Below are 25,888 nucleotides of genomic sequence, written 5' to 3' on the forward strand. Positions count from 1 at the left end.
CAAAATCATCTAAAAACAGACATCAGATATATTTATCTTATTATAATCGACCTGGGCTGGACATGGACATGTGACCCAAAAGGGAAAGATTCCACATTCCATTACCAATGCTACAAGTCATTCAGGACCATAAGAGCTTTTGCTTTGTTTTGATCTTTACTAACTCAGCATTTTCTGTACAAAGATCTCAAAGCAGTTTACAAACTAATTAATTTAGCCTCAATCTCCTTGGAAGCAGACCAGGATCGGCATTTTACAGACAGAAAAACCATGACATCGAGAAGCTGAGTTACAGGTGTCCTGAGTTCTGATCATTAAATGCTTTTTTCAACAACGCAACGGATAATTGAATGGATGCCTTCATATTTATATTACTTCCAGACACTAACAAGTGATTTACCATACAGTCAAAATTTGAGCACTTATTTAGCACATGCATTACTGATTTCTGAATTATGTTTTCATCCTTAAACGTTGGAAGTAAAAACAAATATTTTCACTGTGATGTCAGACAATATACGCAGTAGAAATATATCTCCCCAGTGACAGCAGGGACCTTTCCTTGTTGAATCCATCTTGCGCCTTCTCATCGTCTCTGTCATTTAAATGTTAGTGCTAATGTAGACTTCATCAACACCTTAAATGGTGGCCTGGAAACTGGCTTGGAAATAGCTTCTCCACCAAGCTGGCTGCTGATTAAGACTGACCAATGAGACAGGGCCAGAATGGATTTTCAAACTGATGACTCTCTCTATAGGAGGGAAATATTTTTGGGAGACAGCAACACATTTGCAGTTCAGATGGGATTAACAGCTTTATTATTTTAAAAAACTGCCCAGTGACTTGCTCTGAGACTGGACTCCATTCACTGCTATTAGAGGGCAAGCGAGTACTCGCCAGGATCCTCCTTGTCACAACCACACACAGTACTGTAACACCAGCCTGCCTGGTATGCACTGCAGAAGGTGCTGACCAGCCATCCCTCTTCACAGCCAGCCAGCCTCTCTCCAGCTTTCTGGCCATCTTTTGCACCCAAAGGCAAACTCCAAGTGAATGAGCTGCAACCCAAAGAATTTTTGTCTATTTTTAATAGCTCTTTCAACAGCTAATCTTTGGGTTCCCTATCTGGGAACCTCTTCACTACAGCAAGGCAATATAGAGACATAGCCACACTGGAAACAAATGGCAGTAGTTACCACCAAACTGTCTGAAAAGCTTGTAAAGACAGTCCTGGTGCCACTGCAGAAGCTTGAATCATTTCATGCCAAAATTTTGGAAGACAGTTTGCAGCATGTGTGTGACTGAGTGTCTCATGATTAAAGTCAGAAATAGAGTGAGTTTACATGCTGCAATTCTGGCACAGAATAGCCCAAGAGGCTGGTCAGGTAGCATAACATCATGGGCTTAACCCTTTCAGATTCCTGATCAGAAGTTTGGAACAACCAAGATGACTTTGTCTGTTGAACCCATCCCATACTTTACACAGAGCCCCAGGCTCGGGAAGTGTAATGACTGCAGTGCAGTGCAGACGGAATCAATAAAAGCTCGAATGTCTAGTAACCTGGGACATAACAGCAAACATCTCATTAAGATGGCGAAGTTAGACTACGGTTGAAACGCTAAGAACTGGGCTGGCTTTCTGTTAAGTTGAATCCAATTGCCAGAGCTATCTAACTCCTTACCATAGGTATTTAAACTGCACTATACAGCTAAAGGAAATCAGAGCTGCCCCGCATTCTTATATTTCTGTCCTTGGCATCACAGCCTCTCAGCAGCCACCCCTGTCAACTGACCAGTGCAGTACCCTGTCCTTTGTACTAGTTTACTACCAGCACCAACTCACGGGTTAGATGCCTTGCATATTTACCGCAATACAATGCTCTGCATTGGCTAGCTGAGTGCCACATGTCCAGCCAGGAACAGCTCCTGAAATGTTTGAGAGATGTTGCTCCTCTGAGGAACGTGCTACATGGTCTCAAAATAAACTGCTGCTGGCTGCTCTGGCAGGCTGCTTTCATGTTAAGGCAAGGCAAGGCAAGGCTAATGATCTTCACAGTCCCAGGCTAGACCAGGTCTTGTCTTTGGTGCCAGACTGATAAACATCCCCAAAGCCAAACGTGCTGGTGGGACGGTAGACACAGAACTTACAGAAACACTACAGGTAGGGCTATGCGCCTTAAAGTGAGTGCTCAGAGCACAAGCATGGAGCGCACCTGGGTACAGCCTGCAGTGCTGCGGGCTTTTCTGGCTCATCCAGGCTGGCTTCCTTCCTCTGCTGTCTTGTACCTCTGGTTTCTGTTGAGATGCCATCAGGCACACTTCAGGTGCATTACCAGTGTTGAGATCCTACACATCTCTCTCTGCCAGCCACACCAGCTCAGCTACATTTCACGCTATTTTAGATTCTCCATGGCAGTGGCTAAAATCAGTCAGCATGGACACCAGGGGATCAGAATAACGTGAAGGAAGAATTATTTATCAATATGCAGCCCTTGCTAGTGGCTGCATTCCTTTATCAACCACTCTTACAAGTGAAAACTGGTGTATGTGGTGGGAGAGGGGGAGGTGTCCCTTTCAGGAACGCTGCCACACCAAGCTTCCTTCTCCAAGCACAGGGGATCATTCACCTTGCGGACATGTGCCCAATCCAGTCAATTCCCCTGTACCACACTGTCTCTGTACATGCCTTTCAGAATGTAATACCCAGAAGTTCAGGGCACAGAGAGTTTTTTTGGACTCTGTGGCATGTGGGCCTGATACGCGGGGGTCAGTTCTGCAGGACACTCATATTTCTGATCAGTTCCTGGAGGACAGACCACATCCTGTTGGCTTGTTTTGGTGGGCTGCTCTCAGACCAAACAGCAGCTACTGAAATTACAAAGCATGCCTATCGGCACTACAGATGTCTGGTTGCGTAGCTGTCGGTCAGGGGTGCTATGAGGTGTGATCTCCGACCAATACAGCTGTGCCAGCAGAAGTCCCTAGGGTAGACACAGCCGTACTGCCAGAGCTGTGCTTTTACTGGTATGGCTTGTTGTACTCAGAAGGGGAGGTTTTACTTGGCCAGTGTAGCTGTGTTCAGTCGAGCAGCGCTGTCCCAGCATGGTACACCACTATTTCAAAGCATTCCCAGCGTAGACGTGGCCTGACTCGCCAATGCCCTCAGCTGATCCCTGGTTAGCCCTCTCCACGGAGGAGGGACTCGTGTTTCCATGAGGTGACGAGTTTATTACATGTCCGGAGCTCAGGACTCCAGCTCCTTTGTTCCTGGACTGGAAGAGACCTGGAGAAAACAGCCACAGAGCACTCTGCCCCCTGCAAGGAGGGCTAGGCCAGCATTCCTTTCTGACAAGGCTCCATGTCTTGTGTGGCACATGACACCCAAATTACCCCTCCCTCACGTGTCACTGCCCCCCGGGACCTCTCATGTCACCATGCCCAGCCCTCCCGCCCACTGCCCACTCCTAACCAGTACAGGAGCTCCTGTGATCTCTGTTACTAAATTCAATACATTTCTCGTTTTACAATTTTCAGTATGCTGCAGATTTTGCATCGGGCACCACGTAACTGTCCCGAGCACACTGTCCTGGGGAAAACAGGAAGTGGATTCCCAGGTGAAGGGCAAATTGGAGCCTGTGGCACTGAGAAAATGTGGGAGGCTGTTTGGGCTTCTGGCCCCCAGGAAGCAGTAGAGACATCATCTCCTCCATATTGAAAGCATCTCCTCCTTCCCTCCCCTGCCCACACTCAGAGTGGGAAAGGGAATGGAATTCATTTTCCATTCTCTATGAATAGCTCTTCACAGCTGTCCCAACATACCATGTCTGTAACTTGCTGCTCAGAGCCACACATCTGGATAAGCACATCAGCATGATGTTTTACCAAAACCATCAGCAGTGAAGCAAATATTGGCATGTAAATGGTCATTAAGTTTCAAACAGCCCGTTGAGACAGTTCACACCCCTCAGTGCTGTCATTTCAGGATGTCTGCAGACTCAGGCAGACACCGTCCACCTTTGAAAGGCTCATTTCAGAGCCAGAAGGACCAGACACTTTTAAGAAGAATGGCAGCTTAGTCTTTGGAGCTCAATTACGCAGCAAAATGAGGGCAAACTTGCATTATGCATTCGCTAATGACCCTGCAACTGACTGCGGGGGAGGAGAGGGAGGGCTGGCTGCCTTAAGAGGAGCCAAGTTTTGCCCTGTTCATGGGCACAAGACTAAAAGTGAGGCTTGTAGAGGCTTTGAGGAAAAGCACCAAAGAAACAATCCTGAGTGCCTAGCTGATGTGGACTCCATGAGTTCCCTTAAGAGTTGTGTCTCCAAAGGGCTGAATTAAGCCATGTCTACCCTACAGCGGCTAGAGGGGCATAGCAGCTATGGCCCTGTAGCTAAGCTGGATAACCATGAGGTGCAGACGCAGCCTATGACGACGGAAGGGGTTTTCCCATCACTGTAGGAACACCGCCTACCTACCTGACAGAAGCTTGTCTGCACTTGAAATGCTACGGTTAACATTCAGTTAGGGTCAACCTAGCTTTTTAGTGCACCCACACCTAAGCATGCTGCCATCAACCAAGCTGTGCCTACACTGAGGGATTGATCAGATTAGCTCCAGCACTCAGGGGTGTGGCTTTTTCCCACCCTTGAGCACCATAGTGACGTTGACTTAAGTTTTAAGTGTAGACAAGGCCTTCAACTCTGTTTACACCAATCCCTTAATCTCCTCACCCTGACATATCTCCTAAAGATCGGAGCGGAAAAGGGTTTCATCCTGAGCAGGGCAGGAATGGCAGATCAGGTTTCGGATCTTCACCAAGAGAACGCTTAGTGATGCTTTCAAGAGCCTGCCTCTAAATACTAAGACGGCCTCCCTGGACTGTGGCACAAAGTATCATCACACAGTGTAAGGGAGCACAACAGAATTCACGTTACCATTGCTCATTCTGCAGTATGTGTCAGACTGGTGCTACGTCTAAGCCAAGAAAAGTAGAAGAAAGAAAGACTGCAGCAGAGACTCACTTCTGCAGCATTGCTTGCCACTCGCCTAGTCTGTCTCCTATGGGAAACCGCTTAATGGTGCCCTGAATCTTTGCTCGCCACTCCCTCATGTAGTCCTCAATGTCAAACACGAACGGCTGCTGCCCGAAGTTGGCGTCTACGATTTCTCCTGGTGTCTGCAGCCCCACAGTGGGATAGAGATTTGACTGCAAAAAAGAAAGAAAGTCACATTAATGCTTCCCAACCCTTTCCCATGGGCTCCAAGAGGAGCACATGGGTTTGTCTCTGGCCCTCAGGGATGGGCTCCAAGGGCAGGGGAAGCTAGTTTTTAAAACCATGACTTGTAATAAAAGGGGCAAGAGGCAACTATGGCTGCTCTAGGTTGGTGACAGCCTCCAGGCTCAAGAGCCCAGTTCCTGCTGCTCGTGGCATGAAACCAGCACATTGGGCTGCCTTCCCGAAGGACTGAGATCTATGTCACAACTAGCATGTGTGACCTGTCAATCTATTCTTCCAGAGGGTTGTGTGATCTCTACCACAATGCAGGAGCCGGGACAGTTACAAAGACTGAAAGACAAGTGTTTGCATTAGTAAGGTGACTACAAGTTACCCAACAGATGGGAGAGCTCCCATGCCAGCATCTTGGAAGAGGACTCCCCTTTACCACAACTAACCCAACTAGACTAGACCTGGTCCAGACAGGCTCTCCAGCTCTCTATTCTAGGGAACCCTTTCACCTTCATTTCCCCACACCCTGACAGATAGCTGCTATCCAAACATCTTGCACCTCTGGGCAAAAGGGGAAGGATGCAGGACCCCCTCAATCAGCCCCGCGACAAGGGCTGTCCAGCACAGCAGCTGGGGTAGTAAGAGGGTCCTGTAGTTGACTCAGCTCGCCAATGATGCCAACCAAACCAGCAAGTTCACTACCTGGGTTCAATTTCATTTCCAAGTGGCTATGCCAATGTGACAGTCTCTCCAAACATCAACCAACACATCATTCAGAGCTCCTGGAGGGTTGAGACGATGTGATTCAAGTTTGGGGAGATGATCACTGTACACAGTACAAGCAAATGAATGCCATTTAAGTTAGCCCCATACCAATCCTGACCCAATCAAAACCTTTGGAGATTCTCAAAATGGTGCTGTGAGGTATCCAATCTCCATGGCATGTGGAAGAATGAGGGGAGACAACACGCAGAGCAAGGCCTCGCCAAATATTTCATTGTGTGGACGACATCTTAGAGAGTCTCCTGGCCACTTCTCCAGTTCATGATCACATCCGTGGGGCACCTACAGCAATCGCTTAGGCAGGAAGCTAGGAGGAGTCAGTGTGATACAGTCACTGGAAACAAGGAGCAAAGGTGGCATCATGTGACCAGACCACTGTCCACAGACCACCAGCAAGCGTGCCAGGAACCAGTGGTGATCTGAGGCCCACGGTTTGGGAACCACTGACAGTAAATATATCTCCCTGCTTTATTCTGTTGCCTTGTAGCTAACTATTCACATCAGGGCCCCATCATGGTAAAACAAGGAGCAAAATGGGCCCAAGTTCCTAAGGGAAAAACTGAACTTCCTGCCCGAGCGCTATCACACAGAGAAACACAGCTCAGTAACTAGCGACAGTCAGAAAAGTTCAAGGATAGGTGAGAACTTTATTGCAGAGACGGCCACGGGTCCTCTCTTTGATACATGACACTGGACGACACGTGCCAAGCAGTTCCTTCCAGCCTGACCATATGGGAGCCTATGCTGGAGCCAGGGATGCCACCTCCTGTTATGAGTTAAAACGAATAAAGGCAGAGTGGAATTTCCGAGAGGTGGCCACACTGATTACTTGCCACTTCGAGGCTCCTGAAATCCTGCCCGGTCACAGAGAGAGGAAGAGCCAGAACTCTGGCTTGTTTAGTTTCATGCACTTGTTAATGAGTGCTAAATGGTGGGCCACACTTTCCAGCTGCCATGTGAGATATAATAAAACAGAACAGCAGTAGATGCTGGTGCAACACCTCTCAGGACACGGCTAGGGATCTGTCCCAAGGTAATGTCAGTGCCTGAGAGCAGCCTGATGGTCCAGGCTTCACTCTCCACAGCTAAGCAACCTCACTGGATTCTGTGACTGAAGAACTCCTTTGGACTCTTTCCTTCTGCTCTAAGGTTTCAAAAGCACTAGGTATGTTGGGCAGATGAAACAGTGCGACTTCTCCCTTCCCCAAAGAACCTCCCAGCAAAGCTGGCATTTCAAGTCCAGTGAACTGGAGCATGCTTTTCTTCACCAAAAGATCTGCATTTAGCTGCTGTTGAGTCGACTGAGATATGAACGGCTGGCACTGTACGTTTCTGGAGTTTGAAATGCCAAAACGAAGTGGAAGCAGCTGCTCCACATAACACTAATTTCCTCCCCTTCTCCTCCCCCCACCCCCCCAGGCTGGGAAAGGAAAGGAGGAAACGAAGCTGGCTGCATCACTGACTCAGCATCTCCTTTGTATCATATCCCTGAGCAAGAACAACTGGTGGGTTACGTGGGTGGGCTAATTCAGATGCAGCTCACACCACCCAGTGCCTTATCACTAGCGGCTGCTATGAGTGTGCACCACAGCACAGCGAGGAGATGGCCCAGGGGGGAATTGTGGTATTTAAGGAGCGGAGTTAGAGATCCCCCTCCCCTTCAAACAGAACTGGCAATAAGGAAAAGCCTCCAACAGACACTACCATCTTGTCAGTCTCTGCATCGGGCCTCCAACCTGTTTCAGTACGGCCAGCCCAAGGCCATAAGTCAGACCCAAAAAATCCCAACCCATTAAAAACAATATGTCACAGTGGTTTTTCCTTCAGATTTCTTCACCGTCAGCAGAAGCTGCCAGTCCCCCCTTGGAAAGTGGTCACAATGCAGCCTCTCTTGCACACAAACCGTAGCCTCCTTGTTCGCTGATCGGAGCAATCGTCACTTACACTCTCTGATCCTACGGGGTGCAGGGAGCTACCATTCTACCCCGTCCCTACTGAGTGGGGCAGCTACCTATCCGGCCTTGCGTTCTCCCTCAATGCTCCCCCCACTGTCTCCTCTTCCCCACCTACCTCCTGCATTCATTTGAACATTCTCTCCATCCATATTTCCCTCGGTCACGCCACATCCCCTGCTCCCCCAGTCTACCTCCTGCGCTCCACAGTCCACAGACCCCACTTAGTTTCCTAACACAGTTCCCCTCGCTGCTGTCTCCTCTCCCACAGCCTCATTCTCTGCATGTTCCTAGCATAGCGATTAAGGGGCCATCATCTTCCCTGAGAGCAGCCTGGCTTCACACCCACTGAAAACGTACTGGATCTACAAAGTTAATGAAAGTCAAACTAGCAAAACCTTTGGCAGATGGCAGATAGGACTCTGCAGCACATAGGGAGCAGGTCACTTTGTGGAGCTGATCTGCACTTTTAGGACCCTGTTTGCACAACTGGCTGCCTCAACTCTCATCAGGGCATAGGCATAACTGGGGGCAGATATTAAAGGGGTACTGACGATACGAATTTTTTAAACTGACTACATTTTTCAAACAATTCCCATTTCTGCTATATTCAAAGATTCTGAGGTCAGACAGAACCACACCTGATCGCCTGTATAACACAGCCCATAGAACTTCCCCCAAATAATTCCCAGAGCATATTGTTCAGAAAAGCATCCAATCCTGATTTAAACACTTAAAAATATAGCCCCCTTTAAACAGTATTGCCTGACATTAAAAACATGCCCTGAAAAATATGCAAGGGCTTTTCTGCTCTCCCGTTGATATTTATGCAAGTCTTTTCAGGAAAGGCAAGACTCTCTGACACTGTCTGGACCTGGATGCATGAGAAAGTTGCACTGTGTAAGTTTAAACGGATGCAATCCAATGCAAACCCCTGCATGGATGCTCATCTCACTTTAAAAGTGGCTTATTTTTTTATTCACTTAAACCTGTTCCCTGTTGAAGTCATTTCTGGCTAACTTTTCAGTGATAACACTCTAATGTAGATAAACATTTTCAGAGAAATGCAATTTTTGAGCAGAGTGTCTCCATTTACACTTCTTCAGATTGGAAAATCAGCACTCACCACCTAACCTATAAGCAGTGCTGCTAGGGGCTGTGTATTTTACCCAAGGCCCATTGGTACCAGTAAAGCAGGGGTGGGGAACCTACTGCCCACAGGCCGGATCCAGCCCCTTGCTCATTTTCATTCAGCCTGCAGGCCACACATGTTCAACTCACCCACCAGGGGGTGGGCGCAGAGGGCAAGCCGGCGTTTGCAGCTCCAGCCCCGTGAGGGGCCCGAAGCTCGGGGCTTCCCACCCTCGGGGCTGGAGCCACAAGAGGGAAGCCCCAAGCCTCGTCGCTCCCCGGGGCTGCTGGCGGGAAGCATGGATTCACCAAGGGAAGGTCATGCCTGACTAATCTAATCGCCTTTTATGATGAGATTACTGGTTCTGTGGATGAAGGGAAAGCAGTGGATGTATTGTTTCTTGACTTTAGCAAAGCTTTTGACACGGTCTCCCACAGTATTCTTGTCAGCAAGTTAAGGAAGTATGGGCTGGATGAATGCACTATAAGGTGGGTAGAAAGCTGGCTAGATTGTCGGGCTCAACGGGTAGTGATCAATGGCTCCATGTCTAGTTGGCAGCCGGTATCAAGTGGAGTGCCCCAAGGGTCGGTCCTGGGGCCGGTTTTGTTCAATATCTTCATAAATGATCTGGAGGATGGTTTGGATTGCACTCTCAGCAAATTTGCGGATGATACTAAACTGGGAGGAGTGGTAGATACGCTGGAGGGGAGGGATAGGATACAGAAGGACCTAGACAAATTGGAGGATTGGGCCAAAAGAAATCTGATGAGGTTCAATAAGGATAAGTGCAGGGTCCTGCACTTAGGATGGAAGAATCCAATGCACCGCTACAGACTAGGGACCAAATGACTAGGCAGCAGTTCTGCGGAAAAGGACCTAGGGGTGACAGTGGACGAGAAGCTGGATATGAGTCAGCAGTGTGCCCTTGTTGCCAAGAAGGCCAATGGCATTTTGGGATGTATAAGTAGGGGCATAGCGAGCAGATCGAGGGACGTGATCGTTCCCCTCTATTCGACATTGGTGAGGCCTCATCTGGAGTACTGTGTCCAGTTTTGGGCTCCACACTACAAGAAGGATGTGGATAAATTGGAGAGAGTCCAGCGAAGGGCAACAAAAATGATTAGGGGTCTAGAACACATGAGTTATGAGGAGAGGCTGAGGGAGCTGGGATTGTTTAGCCTGCAGAAGAGAAGAATGAGGGGGGATTTGATAGCTGCTTTCAACTACCTGAAAGGGGGTTCCAAAGAGGATGGCTCTAGGCTGTTCTCAATGGTAGCAGATGACAGAACGAGGAGTAATGGTCTCAAGTTGCAGTGGGGGAGGTTTAGATTGGATATTAGGAAAAACTTTTTCACTAAGAGGGTGGTGAAACACTGGAATGCGTTACCTAGGGAGGTGGTAGAATCTCCTTCCTTAGAGGTTTTTAAGGTCAGGCTTGACAAAGCCCTGGCTGGGATGATTTAACTGGGAATTGGTCCTGCTTCGAGCAGGGGGTTGGACTAGATGACCTTCAGGGGTCCCTTCCAACCCTGATATTCTAAGCCCTGAGCCTCAATGCCTCACAGCAGGGCTGGAGCCGCGAGCACTGGCTCCCTGCACCGCAGGGGGGGAAGCCCTGAGTCTTGGTGCCACCTCCGTGGGGCTGGAGCCTTGAGCGCCGGCTCACCCCACTGGAGGGGAAGCCCCAAGCCTCTGCGCCCCCCTGAGCAGGTGAGTTGAACAGGTGTGTGGCCCGCCATTGATTTTTTTTTGGTGCGTCAGTGGCTCCTGATACATAAAAGGTTGCCCACCCTTACAGTAAAAGAAAAGAAATTGGTTTTGAACTCTCTGTAAGGAAACTGTTCCCCGACAGGTAATGGGCTGAAGGACCAACTTAAATTTCTGGTGTAAGCTCACTGAAGTCAGAGTCACCCCACTTGTGAATTCAGCCCCCACAACTTCCCTACAACTGGTCAAGGAAGTGCTGCTTATTGCCTGTCTTGTTGGTGTTCTCTAGAAAATTTGCTTCAAGCAGAATAGGCCACAAATGGAGGGGGAAACCTTCACACCCAGTGTCCAAGAGAAATATCAGACCACCATGTGTGTGGTCAAAAGAGAAATCCCATTTCAAGGGAACAGGACAAGCCCTATTAGGGTCCAAGGCCCTTGGATCCTACAAGGCTCACTCAGTTAAGATTTCTGAAGATCTTCATTATTTTCATTCCCTTTTACAGCAAAACTTCTAGAACAGAGTTTTCACAGCCCTGGTGAAGGATGTGAAGAATGCAGTTAATATTTAACATCTTTTATACCTTATGTTCTCTTTGCTGTACCTTACAATGAATGCACGTTGTGTTTCAACTAATCTGAATGCGTCTTCCTTGCTATATTAATGCATAAACATTACCTAAGGTCTAAAGCACTTGGAAGCTGTATTGATGCTAAGCACTATGATATCTGAGGTCTGCTATCATTCCTAAAGAGTGTCTTGATCAGTCCTAATGTTGCTGTGCAACCCAAGGGCACCAGTCAGGATCAGAGACCAAACCTCCGGGACACTGCTTTAAGAAACAGAGGAAGATGTGGTCTATGCCCCTAAAGAGACCCAGGCAATGGGTGGGAAAAGGTATCAAGCAGCAGCAGAGAGGCCAGACAGCCTGTTATCTCTGTTTGTTTGACTCTGGGGAGAGCTAGGGGAAGGGGACAACAGGAGGTGGTGAGTAAACAGGAGCAACGGAGTGGGGGGAGGGAGAGAAGGAAGGAAGGAAGAAGAGACTTTGTGGGGCATGAATCGGGATGGGAAAGGGAGGACAGGGGATGAGGCTGGCAGCACAGGGACTGTGAGGTCGAAGGTCCGGGCAAGCTACCAGTCAGCAGATATAAAACAACATCCAGACAGCAAATTGCAAGCAGCAGCCTGCTGCCATCACGGGTGTCTGTGGCTGCGAAGGAGGAAGGACCTGGATGGGAAAGACCTGCCTGCTGTCAGTCCCTGACAGAGAAACCCATTTTCCTTTGCCTCTCCTGAGGAAGTGCTGATACAAAGTCTTGGGCTCTGCAGCATTTCTCTGCCCCTTGCCAGCTCCATAACTGGACGGGTACACTTCATTGCCAAATGGGCTTTCGAGGGGGCGTGAGAATCACTTCTGCTCTAGTTACCAGGCAGGAACTGGGGTCTCTGGTAACATGCTCAGCACCCCTATGGCGAGGGAGCATGGACCGCTGCATTCCTTCATTCCGCGCTTTGTTGAAGAGCGGGGACAGGCCCAGGCAGAGGGGAAGATATCACTAGTATACAGCGTGGCACGCTGGGGCTGACATGCCTTCGGTGCACTGGCGGTATGAGGCTGTGGGAAGAGCCAGTGCATTCACACATTGAAGAAAGCGACACTGGCTGTCTGCAGCATTTCCAGTCTTGTTTGTACTCAACGGTGTGAGATCCACAAGGCCAAACCCTAACAGTGCTCACAACGAAGTCCTGCTTTCCCACTGAGTCCTGTCCTGTGCACTAGCTTCCTGGAAGAGACCGATGCTCTACACAAAACATCACATGAGCAGCACCACAGAGATCTGGGTGCCAGGGCAAAAAGACTAGAGGGAAATGTTCTGTTAGACCTATAAGAGCAATAATGGCCAGGAAATACCCTCACTGTTAGCCATTATTGCATACATTGTACTGAACACTCTGGAGTGTCACCACAGGACTTGTTCAGCTGACACCCTAAGAGTTGTGAGCCTAAACTGAAAGGCAGCTCTCAGAACCGAGGCTGCACCTTGCTGAACACGGGCGTTAATCTATAAAAGGAGTACTAGTGACACCTTAGAGACTAAACAATTTATTTGAGCATAAGCTTTCGTGAGCTACAGCTCACTTCATCGGATGCATTCAGTGGAAAATACAGTGGGGAGATTTATATACACACAGAACATGAAAAAATGGGTCTCATGCACACTGGAAGGAGAGTGATCACTTAAGATGAGCTATTACCTGCAGGAGAGTGGGGGGGGGGGAGAGGAGGAATGGGGGACCTTTTGTAGTGATAATCAAGGTGGGCCATTTCCAGCAGTTAACAGGAACCTCCGAGGAACAGTGGGGGTGGGGGAAATAGTTTTACTTTGTGTAATGACACATCCACTCCCAGTTTCTATTCAAGCCTAAGTTAATTGTATCCAGTTTGCAAATTAATTCCAATTCAGCAGTCTCTCGTTGGAAACTGTTTTTGAAGTCTTTTTGTTCTAATATTGCGACCTTTAGGTCTGAAATCGAGTGACCAGAGAGATTGAAGTGTTCTCCGACTGGTTTATGAATGTTATAATTCTTGACATCTGATTTGTGTCCATTTATTCTTTTACGCAGAGACTGTCCAGTTTGACCAATGTAAATGGCAGAGGGGCATTGCTGGCACAGGATGGCATATATCACATTGGTAAATGTGCAGGTGAACGAGCCTCTGATAGTGTGGCTGTGTGATTAAGCCCTATGATGGTGTCCCCTGAATAGATATGTGGACACAGTTGGCAATGGGCTTTGTTGCAAGGATAGGTTCCTGGGTTAGTGGTTCTGTTGTGTGGAGTTTGGTTGCTGGTGAGTATTTGCTTCAGGTTGGGGGGGCTGTCTGTAAGCAAGGACTGGCCTGTCTCCCAAGATTTGTGAGACTTATGGGTCGTCCTTCAGGATAGGTTGTAGATCCTTGATGATGCGTTGGAGAGGTTTTAGTTGGGGGCTGAAGGTGATGGCTAGTGGCGTTCTGTTATTATCTTTGTTGGGCCTGTCCTGTAGTAGGTGACTTCTGGGTACTCTTCTGGCTCTGTCAATTTGTTTCATTACACAAAGTAAAACTATTTCCCCATGTTTACTTCCCCCACCCTCCCACTGCTCCTCGGCCGTTCCTGTTAACTGCTGGAAATGGCCCACCTTGATTATCACTACAAAAGGTTTTCTCCCCATCCCCGCTCTCCTGCTGGTAATAGCTCATCTTAAGTGATCACTCTCCTTACAGTGTGTATGATACCGATTTTTTCATGTTCTGTGTGTATATAAATCTCCTCACTGTATTTTCCATTGAATGCATCCGATGAAGTGAGCTGTAGCTCACAAAAGCTTATGCTCAAATAAATTGGTTAGTCTCTAAAGTGCCACAAGTACTCCTTTTCTTTTTGCGAATACAGACTAATACGGCTGCTACTCTGAAACCTATCTATATAACTGCACATCTATTGAGGACTGCAGGGGGAGTATTTAACCTTATTATTGCTGCACATGGAGAATGCCCGAAGTCCAGCCACACTCCCTGCAATCTCAGGATAGAGTGGAATACAACCCACTGGCCCTACCCACGCATGAAGGAAAATTCCTTCCTGACCTGCATGTTTGAAGTATTATAGACGAACAGCATATTCAACAAGCAAGCAGAAAATTTTGGCTCATGTAGGATGCCCACAAAGTTTGGACTCCTTGTCAATCATTGAGACAGCCATCTTCTTATAATCTCACAACTACTTTTCACTGTCTCTGGCGCAGTTAAGTGCAACGCCATGTGGAAGCTCCTGATTTGAGAGCAGCTTGACACATTTCAGGCTGGCAGAGCCAAGAAGTGACTATCAAACCCTAGAGAGCGGAGCTCAGCACATCTTCGCAGTAGCATTCCCTATGGCTGGTTACAGAGGGTGTGTGCAGGACTTGCCAACAGCTAGCGGAGCTGTAATGAGTACATAGGTGATGGCGGATAAGGGGACCTAAAAACGAAGGAACAATTGAGCATTTCTGACAGGTTTCAGAGTAACAGCCGTGTTAGTCTGTATTCTCAATCTCTAATCGCTACCTTGGAAAGGGAAAGACCCTTTGCTGCAGTATTCAGATGGGAGCAAGGGGAGTTTAGAAGCAGTAACACCAAACAAGCAAGTGTGCTTTCTGTTAACAAGGTTTGAGATGCTAAAGCGCATTATCATACGCTGAGTCTCAAGTGAACACTACATAGTGCTCCCTGCAGACAAGGCTGCTCTTAGGAGACAGCCATTTAAGGTGTAATAAAGTAGGAATTCATGCTGCAGTTCCAGGAGAGGTAACTATTCTTAATGAGGATCTTGTGAGCGACCACACATCTGGTGATGAGACTGTGCAGTCCCATAAAAGGGAGCACCCTCATCCCAATGCAACAGAGGCAGACGGGAAACATATATCATTCAGGAATATGTGCTACCCCTTTAACGTGTCATTAAACAGAAGACATCACACATCCCAGTTACTGTCCCCCTCCCTTTCACTTGCAACCCTAGTTAAAATACTGAAAATAGTTGTACTTACAGGGAGGTCTGTAAAGGCTATACCTGTGGGGGGAAAAATATTAGAATTAAAAAGACAAAGGATTTTTCCCCACATGCGCCTACAGACTTAACATGCTACAAAACGTTACTACATTTCAGTAAATCTCAGCTCTGGCCCTGGACTTAGCGACCTGTTATTTAACAAAAAGAAAAGGAGAACTTGTGACACCTTAGAAACTAACAAATTTATTTGAGCATAAGCTTTCGTGAGCTACAGCTCACTTCATCATTTATTTAACAGAGTCTCCCCTTCTCCCTCTATCTGGACCCTGTGGTTTGGCAAAGATTCAGATCAGAGTCTGAGTGTTCTCAGACTCTCTTTTCCATCAGTTTTAGTGCATTAAGCTTCACAAAAGCAGCCCCCTTTTCCTTTGCTTCTCCCTCACATCACTGCAGGACTCCACTAAGAAGCCACTGGATAAAGCTTCAGTTCAAGACAAATTTTTGATTTGGAAGCTGTGGTGCTTTAATATTGCTGTGGTCTGGCCTGAGGCTACCCCTCCTTTCCAGCCAGAGCTGTGGAGTTGAGCATTAAACACCCTGTACAATTCCCAGGGGAATTGCTGGGCCTTGCACTAAGGCAGGGCTGCAGTCAGAAGCAGTTTCTCAGATATGCAGCAATGGAGATAACGGTAGTGCTCAGCTTCCTCCTCCACATTCATAGATTCCAAGGCCAGAAGGGACCATGATTATCTAGTCTTACCTCCTATATAACACAGGTCAGAGACCTGCCCCAACATAATTCCCAGAGCAGATCTTTTAGAAAAACATCCATCTTGATTTAAAAATTGTCACTGATGGAGACTCCACCACAACCCTAAGTAAGCTGTTCCAATGGTTAATTACTCTCACCTGTTAAAAGTGTACATCTTATTTCCAGTCTGAATTTGTCTAGCTTCAACTACTAGCCACTGAATAGTGTTAGACTTTTCTCTGCTAGACTGAAGAGCCCATTATTGTTACCCAAGTAGGTACCTACAGATTGTGATCAAGTCACCCCTTAACCTTCTCTTTGTTAAACTAAATAGATTGAGCTCCTTATGTCTATCACTATAAGGCAGGTTTGCTAATCCTTTAATCATTCTCATGGCTCTTCTCTGAACCCCCTCCAATATATCACCATCCTTCTTGAATTGCGGACAACAGAACTGGACACAGGATTCCAGCAGCAGTCGCACCAGTGTCAAATACAGAGGTAAAATAACCTCTCTACTTCAAATCTGATATTTGCAAATATAACAGAAGTGAAAAGATTTATGGGTTCTCTCTTAATTTCAACCTGACAAGTCAGAAAAGAGGCAAAAATTACCTATAAACAAAGGTTTCTTATATTTGCTAAAGCAGGGATGAAAAGATTATTCAGCCACAGGTTCTGAACAGTACCAAAAGCTCCAAGTCACCAAGTCAAGCTTTGTGGGGAGCAGAACATGTAAAAGGTGTTTCCAGAAGCAGGAGGGCTGACAGGGTGACCACTTCTCCCAGAGTAGAGCGCACAGCGGTGCTGACTGGTGACCATGAGGCATCTGCTCTGCATATTAGCTACTTCCAGGCTCCAACAGAAGACACAGACTATTTACATACAGCAGCAACTCAAGTCCTCTCTCTCTCCATGAACACGTGCCAGTACTTAGACTTGAAGGACACCAACAGCCCCTGGGAGAAGGGCTGGTTTCCACCTAACTGCTTGCCTCCACATGGAGCATGTTGGGCAGTGACAAAATGCATGGACACTCTTCCCCAATCACCACTAACAAAACTCCAGGAGTAAAACCACCCCTCACAAGACTATTCATTGCCGGATACCCCCCCGTCTATCTCCTAGGCTCTCTGGCCCCAAACTTTCGAGAAGGAGCGTGTATGCCTCTCTGTGTTGCCACTCCACCAGCACCCACAGAGCTCCTTCACTCCTCACAGGAGCAACCCCAGCCACCTTGGCTGCAATACCAAGTGCTAGACTGCATCTCAGACTTGGGCCTGATCTACAGTACGCGGTTATTTCGGAATTAGCCGAGTTTCCTCAAAATAAAACTGGTTCTGTCCACACGACCAAAACAGTCTCTTCGATTTAAAGGGCTCTTTACCCTGATTTCTGTACTCCCCCTCGGCAAGTGGAGTCACACTAAAATCGAGATCGCAGTTCTGGGTTACAGGTAATATTGGCCTCCGGGAGCTACCCCAGAATACTCCCTTGTGACCGCTCTGGAGAACACTCTGAAGTCCAATGCACTAGCCAGGCATGCAGTAAAAGCCCTGGGAACTTTTGAATTTCCTGTTTGGTCATCATTAGCACAGATGACGCCATCAGCACAGTACACCAGCACAGGCGACCACGCAGAGTCCACCATCACAGGCGACCGTGCAGTCCCGGATTCGCAGATGAGCTCCAGCATGGTCTGAATGGGAGGTACTGGATCTCACTGCATGTTGGGGAGACGAATCTGTTACGGCAGAACGATGTTCCAAAAAAAGAAACACAAATACGTACGCTAAAGTCTCCAGGGCTATGACGGAAAGAGGCTACTCCAGGGACACAGAACAGTGTTGTACAAAAATCAAGGCGCTCAGGCAAGCGTACCAAAAAGCCAGGGAGGCAAACGGGCACTCTGGGTCACAGCCCCATACATGCCGCTTCTACGGTGAGCTGCATGCAATTATGGGGGGGTGACAACACCACTACCCCACCACTGTTTGTGGACACCTGCAAGGAGGGAGTAGCATGGAGCGAGGAGGATGAGTTTTTGGAGGAGGAGACTGCATAGGAGGCAAGTGGGGAATCTGGTTTCCCCCCTAGCCAGGAATTATTCTTAAAGTTGGAGCCAATAGCCTCCCCCTACTCCCAAAGCATGCTCCCGGACCATGACCCTGGAGAAGGCACTACTGGTGAGTGAGAGCTTGATCAGAGCCATGCAGTGGGGGGTGGGTGGAAACCCAGCCGCGCTGGGCTATTCACATTTAGTTTAAAGGGCTCATCCCTGCTCAGAGCCTCATCGGAGCCCTGCAGTTAATGGATGGATGAGGAGAGGAGGGTGTTGTGTGAAGCTATCATTCCCAGAGAGCCCGCAGGCTGCCTGCAAGCTGAATTCTGTTGCCTGGCTGCATGTGATGGCTCACTCACACCAGAGCAGCAGGCACTTCAGTATAAGAGGCAAAATGAGACCTTGTACAGAAAGAGCACATGCTGTGTACTATGAATTGCCTGTTTCACTGAGAAAGTGTCCTCTTTGTTCTCTAAAATACATCTTTTAAAATACTACCCTCACTTTTTCTCCTCCCGCAGCAGGTGCAAATGTTTCAATGCGGCCCCTATCTACTCCATCCCAGAGGCTGGTCTAGATTAGAAGGTGGAAAAAACAAACTCGGGACGACATGTTTGCTGAGCTCATGCAGTCCTCCCGCACTGATAGGGCTCAGTTGTATGTGTGGAGGCGAACAATTGCGGAGTCGCGTAAAGCGTTACATGAATACGAAGAGAGGAGGGACGTGCGTGATGAGAGCAGGCAGGATGCTATGGTCAAGCTCATGGGGGAGCAAACTGACATGCTCCGCTGTATGGTGGATCTAATGCAGGAAAAGGCAGCAAGACCACCGACTGCTGCTGCAGCTCCTGAATAACTGCTCTCCCTCGTCCCCAAGTTCCATAGCCTCCTCACCCATGCACCCAAGAACACGAGGGGGGGGGGCGAGGGAGGCTACTGGGACCCACACAGTCAACCCCAGAGGATTGCACAAGCAGCAGAAAGCTGGCATATCCTAAATTTTGATTGGGTTTCTGGACTTGTCCTTCCCTCCTCCTCCACACCCCTAACCCAATACCCTCCTTACCCCGTCTAGCTTCTGATTTCTCTCAATGTTTTGTGCATTCATATATATATGAAAGGAAATAAAGTCACAATTGTTTAAAAACCATTCTTATATATATATGGGGTGGGTAACTTTAAGAGAAACAAACACAACTCTCACACCGTACCCTGGCCAGTCATGAAACTGGCTCTCAAAGTTTCTCTGATATGCAGCGGGCCCTGCTGTGCTCTTCGCCCTGTTGTCTGGCTGTGCGAAACTGGCCAGCAGGCGAGTTGCCTCAACCTCCCAACCCGCCACAAACATCTCCCCCTTACTCTCACAGATATTGTGGAGCACACAACAAGCAGCAATTACAATTGGAATATTGGTTGTGCTGAGATCTAACCAAGTCAGTAAACTGCACCAGCGCGCTTTCAAACGTCCAAACGCACATTCTACCACCATTCTGCACTTGCTCAGCCTAAGGTTGAACTGCTCCTTACTGCTGTCCAGGGTACCTGTGTATGGCTTCATGAGCCATGGAATTAAGGGGTAGGCTGGGTCCCCGAGGATAACTATAGGCATTTCAATATCCGCAACAGTAATTTTCTGGTATGGGAAGTAAGTTCCTTCCTGCAGCTGTTCAAACAGACCACAGTTCCTCAAGATGCAATCGTCATACAGCTTTCCTGGCCATCCCACGCTGACATCAGTGAAATGTCTCTTGTGATCCACCAGTGCTTGCAGCACCATGGAAAAGTACCCCTTGTGGTTTATGTACTGGCCACCCCGGTGTTCCGGGGCCAAGATAGGGATACGCGTTCTGTCTATCGCCCCGCCGCAATTAGGCAACCCCAGCGCATTAAAGCCATCCACAATGGTCTGCACATTTCCCAAAGTCACTACCCTTGATAGCAGCTGGTCAATGATTGCACTGGCTACTTGCAGCACAGCAGCCCCCAAAGTAGATTTCCCCACTCCAAACTGATTCCCGACTGACCGGTAGCCGTCAGGTGTTGCAAGCTTCCACAGGGCTATTGCCACTCACTTCTCAGCTGTGAGGGCTGCTCTCATTTTGGTGTATTTGCGCTTCAGGGCAGGGGACAGTCACAAAGTTCCATGAAAGTGGCCCTACGCATACGAAAGTTTCTCAGCCATTGGGAATCATCCCGTACCTGCAATACTATGCGGTCCCACCAGTCTGTGCTTGTTTCCCAGGCCCAGAATCGGCGTTCCACGGCATGAACCTGGCCCAATAGCACCATGATCTCCCAATCGCCACATGCCGTGCCGTCTGTGTCCATGTCCTCATGACTATAGTAATCGCGCTGTCATTGCTTCCTAGCCCGGTTTTGCAGGTACTGCACATACTGCTGGATAATGCGCGAGGTATTTACAATGGTCAAAACTGCAGCGGAGATCTGATCAGGCTCCATGGCTATGGCGCCTGCACGGGTAATCCTGGAAAAAGGGCACGAAATGTAGGAGAGCAGAGTGGCAGTGGAAGCTGTGCTGTTCAGTTCACGGTAGCCGAACAACAGCTGAAAATGGCTGTCCTCTGTGGCTTTCACGGAGGTGGGAGCCCAGGACAGACAACATGGAGAAGCTCGGAAGCGCGGCAATAGCGGGAGAGCAGAGTTGGTGGCGGAAGCTGTGCTGCTCGGTTCACGATGGCTGAGCAGAGTTGAGTTGGAGAGGTGGATTCATCGTAGCAGGAGAGCAGCGGTGCACCGTCTGCTGAAAGCAGTATGTCGTCTGCACGCCAAAAAGGTGTGAAACGATTGTCTGCCGTAGCTTTCTGACAACACACACCCAGAAATACCCGCGAGAATGTTTTTGCCCCATCATGTACTGGGAGCTTAACCCAGAATTGCAATGGGTGGCGGGGACTGAGGGAACTGTGGGATAGCTACCCAGAGTGCACCGCTCCGACATTCAATGCTAGCCTTGGTACTGTGGACGCAATCTGCTGAATTCACGCGCTTTAGTGGGGACACAGAAGACCGAATGTATAAAATAGCTTCATAAAATTAGAATAGAATAATTTTGAAATAATTTCATACTGTAGACGTACCCTTGGAGTAGGACTAGCATCAGAAGGCCCAAGGGCTTTGAGTGTTACAGAGAAGAGAGTCACACTGCTAAGATGACAGAGGCCCAGCTGCAGGTATAGAAGAGTGGATCAGCATCTGCAAGGGATTGGGATCATGACCAGTACAGGGATCACCACTACCCTTTCCACTGACTGATGGCAGACCAGATTGACAGACGTAAAGACAGGTGGCAAGGAGGAGGTTTCTAGCACTGCCTTCCAAGGCTTAGACTATTCATTATTCCTGACATGCTAAACACTACATTGAGGCCTCTTTCGCAGGCATGGAATTGTGGTGCTCCCTAGGGATCAGATGAAAGAAGCGTGCACTGATTCTTTTACACATTCTGCTGCTTCTCGATCCCAGGTGTGAAAAAAGCTCCACACTGCAGTGAAAAACATTAGTGCATAGCACGTGGACCCTACTACAGTGCACTAAAAGGTCCACTTTGAGCACTGATACACCCCAGTTTGTAACAGGAGTAGAGCAAAGTGTACTATAGATCATTTACGCACGGTAGATTTACACTCCAGTTTGCAGTGCACTACCTGCCCATACAGTCAAACTCCGTGTGCTGGAGACAATTCATTCTCACTCTCTCCTTTTAACACAGAACTGTTGATTCAGATCACACTTTCTCTGCAATTTTAAAAAGTGCACTATTTGAAGCAACACAGATTCGTGATCAAATGGGCTGAGAAAGTCTTGGATCCTGATCCGCTAAACAGCTTATAGTGCCTTGAGATTAATTCACCTACCACAGAGTTTGGAGCTACTTTCCAGTAGGCAACCTCATCACAAGCCAACAAAATTATGGATCAATATTCTAAACACACTGGAATAAACAGATGGGGGGAAATTTTCAAAGAAGGATTTCCCTGTCCTGGCCATTTGTCTGGTCTCCCCACCTACCCCTCTGTGCATTGCTCTCACCCCATCTCTCCACTCAAATATCCTTCACCAATCAAACTGCTTTCTGTGGGGTTCCATCACATTTGGTTAAGTTTCATATTTTGTTTGGCCAGCTCACTGAGAGCTTGTTACCACCTTTACAACAAAAGGAAATTAACCTGATGACCTAGCCACCACGGCAGCAGGGAAGGGTTCTGCAGCCTAGCTACAATTCCAGCTCTGCACCAGGCATCCTTCAATCTTCTGTGGGTGGGCTGCAGCTCTCCCACTGGTGCGCCCACAGCCATCACATTCACAGTGCAGGGAACCACAGCCCCAGGAAGCAAGGTACGCACAGAGGAGGAAATTTACCGTCACTGCACTTAAACTGAGACCCTTCTCCTCTTTGAAGCAGGGTTGCATCACACCCACTCTTCTCTAGAGGTAGCCAGATCTCTGCTCAGATTCTTCTACAACACAGGACACAGATCAGGTTTCTCAACAGAAAATGGTATTATGCCCCACGTCCTGAACAAGGAAATACTAATCCAAGTGTAACTATGAAAGATGCTATTTCAACAGCATTCCATTTTATAATCTCAATAAAACTCTCTGGACCATGCTGCAGTGCTGATTAGTGCACGTGTGGGAGGGTGGTGGGAACCTGCCAGTCAGTTTTATTGCGTCAAACAGCCAGCAAACTGCTTAAACAGAGCCCAGCTGTAGTCCAGACACACGGTCATTAACAGAAATTAAAAAGGGATAACAGATCCTTAACTATTCAGCTGGATAAAAAGCAACTCTACTCTGCCCCCCTGGAGCAATTCAAGTGCATGGAGATAGCTGCAAAGCCAGTTTTAGGGTGGTGGTGACTCAAGGACTGGACAGCTTAGGAAGAGAATGCAAAGGGTCTCTCCTGTAAGTCCGTGATTTAAATCCAAGCCACGGCAGTACTGGCCAAGTCATTAACCTCTGATAACTGTTCAGTGGTCTGGATACAATATGTGCATGTGTCCATGCAGCTCCAAGTGAATAGTTCTGATATCATAACTGCCACTGTGACAATCTCAGCAGAGATCCCAAGGACTAAACTGGGCGGAGACTGAGCTATCCCCCTTGCCTGCAGAGAGACTCTCTCCTGGTCAGAAGGGGAGTTCACTGGCAGGTAGGCACAAAGCACACCGCCTCTGCATACCACCACCTTTCACCAGTGCTGACACAGTCGTTTATCTTTCAGGGATGCTGCCCCCTCTCGACAAAGCCAGCACTTCCAACACAGGCTAATAAAACATTTAGCTACGGTGTGGCTGGCTGCAGGCCCTAATGAAAAGTCAAGTTGTGAGTACACTGGGGGAAGTGTCATTTAGCCAACGATCAAATAAAGTGGTGGCTATGAGAGAGCAGAATTTCATTAAACAGGCGGGGGAGGTAATATCTTTTATTGGACCAACTTTTGTCAGTGAGACAGACCAGCTTTGAAGCTTACAAGAGCTCTTCTGGTGGATTCCAGAGGGGTTGCGATCAGTAGGGAACATGCGGATTCTGGAATCTACTGCAGCCTGAGAATGTAAATTGACAAATACACAGTTTTTAACTGTATTGTATATTTTTTTGCACTGGAAAACTATTTTAGCTAGATTCAACATTTCTCAGGTATTCATCAAAAACCTATGGAAGTATGTACTGTGTAAAGACATGCACTATATTAGTGATCCATGTCACACCCCAAGTCTCTTAAACAACACCTGACAGAGGAGTAAACGAACTAATTCCTTTTTCTCATGGTGAGAGTGAGATTAGAGACAATTGTTCTTCTAAAGATAAATTTTCAAACACATATGTACAACATAGGAGAGGGCACTGAAGACATCTGCTCTCTGAGTCCATCCACAGGACTTCAGACAATGAACGTTCAATGAACAGGACTCTTCCTTTGACAAATAATTTTAAAGGAGTTACTTAAATGCTGCTGCTTTGTCACTGCTTCGTGGTTTATTTGATCAGATACTGAAAAGAATGTACTGATTTCTTTCCCCGTCCATTTAGACTGAAGAAAAGTGCAATGGGATATAATTTAGAGATGTTTATGGCCAAAGTGTTATCATCTTCCCGAAAATCTAAATATTAGGAACTTTTTAATAGTCATTTTTAGTAACACCTAAATGACAGGATTTCTGCTATCAGAAAAGTGCTCTGTTGATATTCTTCACTGCACAAAAGCTTATGTTTTCTGCAGATTCCTTCTGGAATGCACAAAAAATGGAGCATCACCACTCTCTCACCTGGACGCCATGCAATTTGGGGCACAACTTAATGAAGTAGTGAGGTAAATTAATTCCAGAGCACAAGACAGAACTGCTGTGAAATTCAACTCAACCCTCCAAATGCTGGTCTGAGCAAGTGAGGGCAGTGGTATTGACTTATCCCTTGTAACATAGGAAAAGGAGCTGCAATCACAGTTCCCAGGGGAGATAGTTAACCAACCTGTGCGACCCAGTATGAACCCTTTCATGCTACACTTACTCCGTGCACTGAGTGAAACGGCCTCTTTGCTTCAATGCACTTTAGAGGGTGATGGCCTCACACAGTGCTCCTTCACTCAACCAGAAGCTGTGCCTCTCCGCTTTCTGGCTAAAATGCGGAGCCGACCAATTCAACACAGGATAGCCTCTCTGTGGGAACTAGATCCTGTCCTGGTAGAGGATGGACTGTATGATCAAAAGGTCTTTGCTTACCACTATCACAATCATTATTAATCTCTGAAGTGCTCCAAAATGTGGGGAAAAAAACTAATGAGCTTCCAAGCATTAGAGATGCTAGCTAGCTATACAACGTAGAAACATCTGTCCACATTCAAGAAGGAGCATTAGCTAGTTAGGAAACATCCAGCAGGGATCCAGGAAGGAAAGCTGGTGAAAGCTTTCTGCCACCCATTTCTATACACGTCACACTGAGGAGAATACTAAGTGAAACATGCAGAAAAACTGCAGGGCTAAGGCTCAGAGGCCACTCCTGGATCCATGTGAAATCAAGCAGATTCCTTAAGGAATCTTTCCGACAAGAGGACAGACAATCTAATCAGATTGTCCTGCAAACTCAGAAAGCAGCCTGGGCTGGAATGGATGTCTCCCAGCAGCCTTTGAAAGAGCAGCAAAAACTATTCAGGAAAACAATTAAGGGATATGACAAAAGTGTTCTTTGCTAACAGCCCTGGAACATAGAATCATAGAATATCAGGGTTGGAAGGGACCCCAGAAGGTCATCTAGTCCAACCCCCTGCTCGAAGCAGGACCAATTCCCAGTTAAATCATCCCAGCCAGGGCTTTGTCAAGCCTGACCTTAAAAACCTCTAAGGAAGGAGATTCTACCACCTCCCTAAGTAACGCATTCCAGTGTTTCACCACCCTCCTAGTGAAAAAGTTTTTCCTAATATCCAATCTAAACCTCCCCCACTGCAACTTGAGACCATTACTCCTCGTTCTGTCATCTGCTACCATTGAGAACAGTCTAGAGCCATCCTCTTTGGAACCCCCTTTCAGGTAGTTGAAAGCAGCTATCAAATCCCCCCTCATTCTTCTCTTCTGCAGGCTAAACAATCCCAGCTCCCTCAGCCTCTCCTCATAAGTCATGTGTTCCAGACCCCTAATCATTTTTGTTGCCCTTCGCTGGACTCTCTCCAATTTATCCACATCCTTCTTGTAGTGTGGGGCCCAAAACTGGACACA

At 47.7% G+C, this 25,888-nt stretch overlaps 1 protein-coding gene across 4 annotated transcripts in view; it reads right to left on the reverse strand.

The window, feature by feature from the left end:
• RANBP10 (RAN binding protein 10) overlaps positions 1-25,888 on the reverse strand; it is a 162,803-nt gene that overhangs the window by 14,863 nt on the left and 122,052 nt on the right. For 3 of the 4 annotated variants that reach the window (XM_084644754.1, XM_084644753.1, XM_084644756.1), the window contains 2 exons: positions 15,380-15,402; positions 5,023-5,207 (listed from right to left, as the gene is read on the reverse strand). In XM_084644754.1, the coding sequence (XP_084500880.1) occupies positions 5,023-5,207; positions 15,380-15,402 (208 nt within the window). The remainder of the gene's footprint in view (positions 1-5,022; positions 5,208-15,379; positions 15,403-25,888) is intronic. The other variant, XM_084644755.1, reaches the window with a different exon arrangement.

Source organism: Lepidochelys olivacea (assembly GCF_965140295.1).
Source record: "Lepidochelys olivacea isolate rLepOli2 genome assembly, chromosome: 12".
Classification (NCBI taxonomy): Eukaryota; Metazoa; Chordata; order Testudines; family Cheloniidae; genus Lepidochelys; species Lepidochelys olivacea.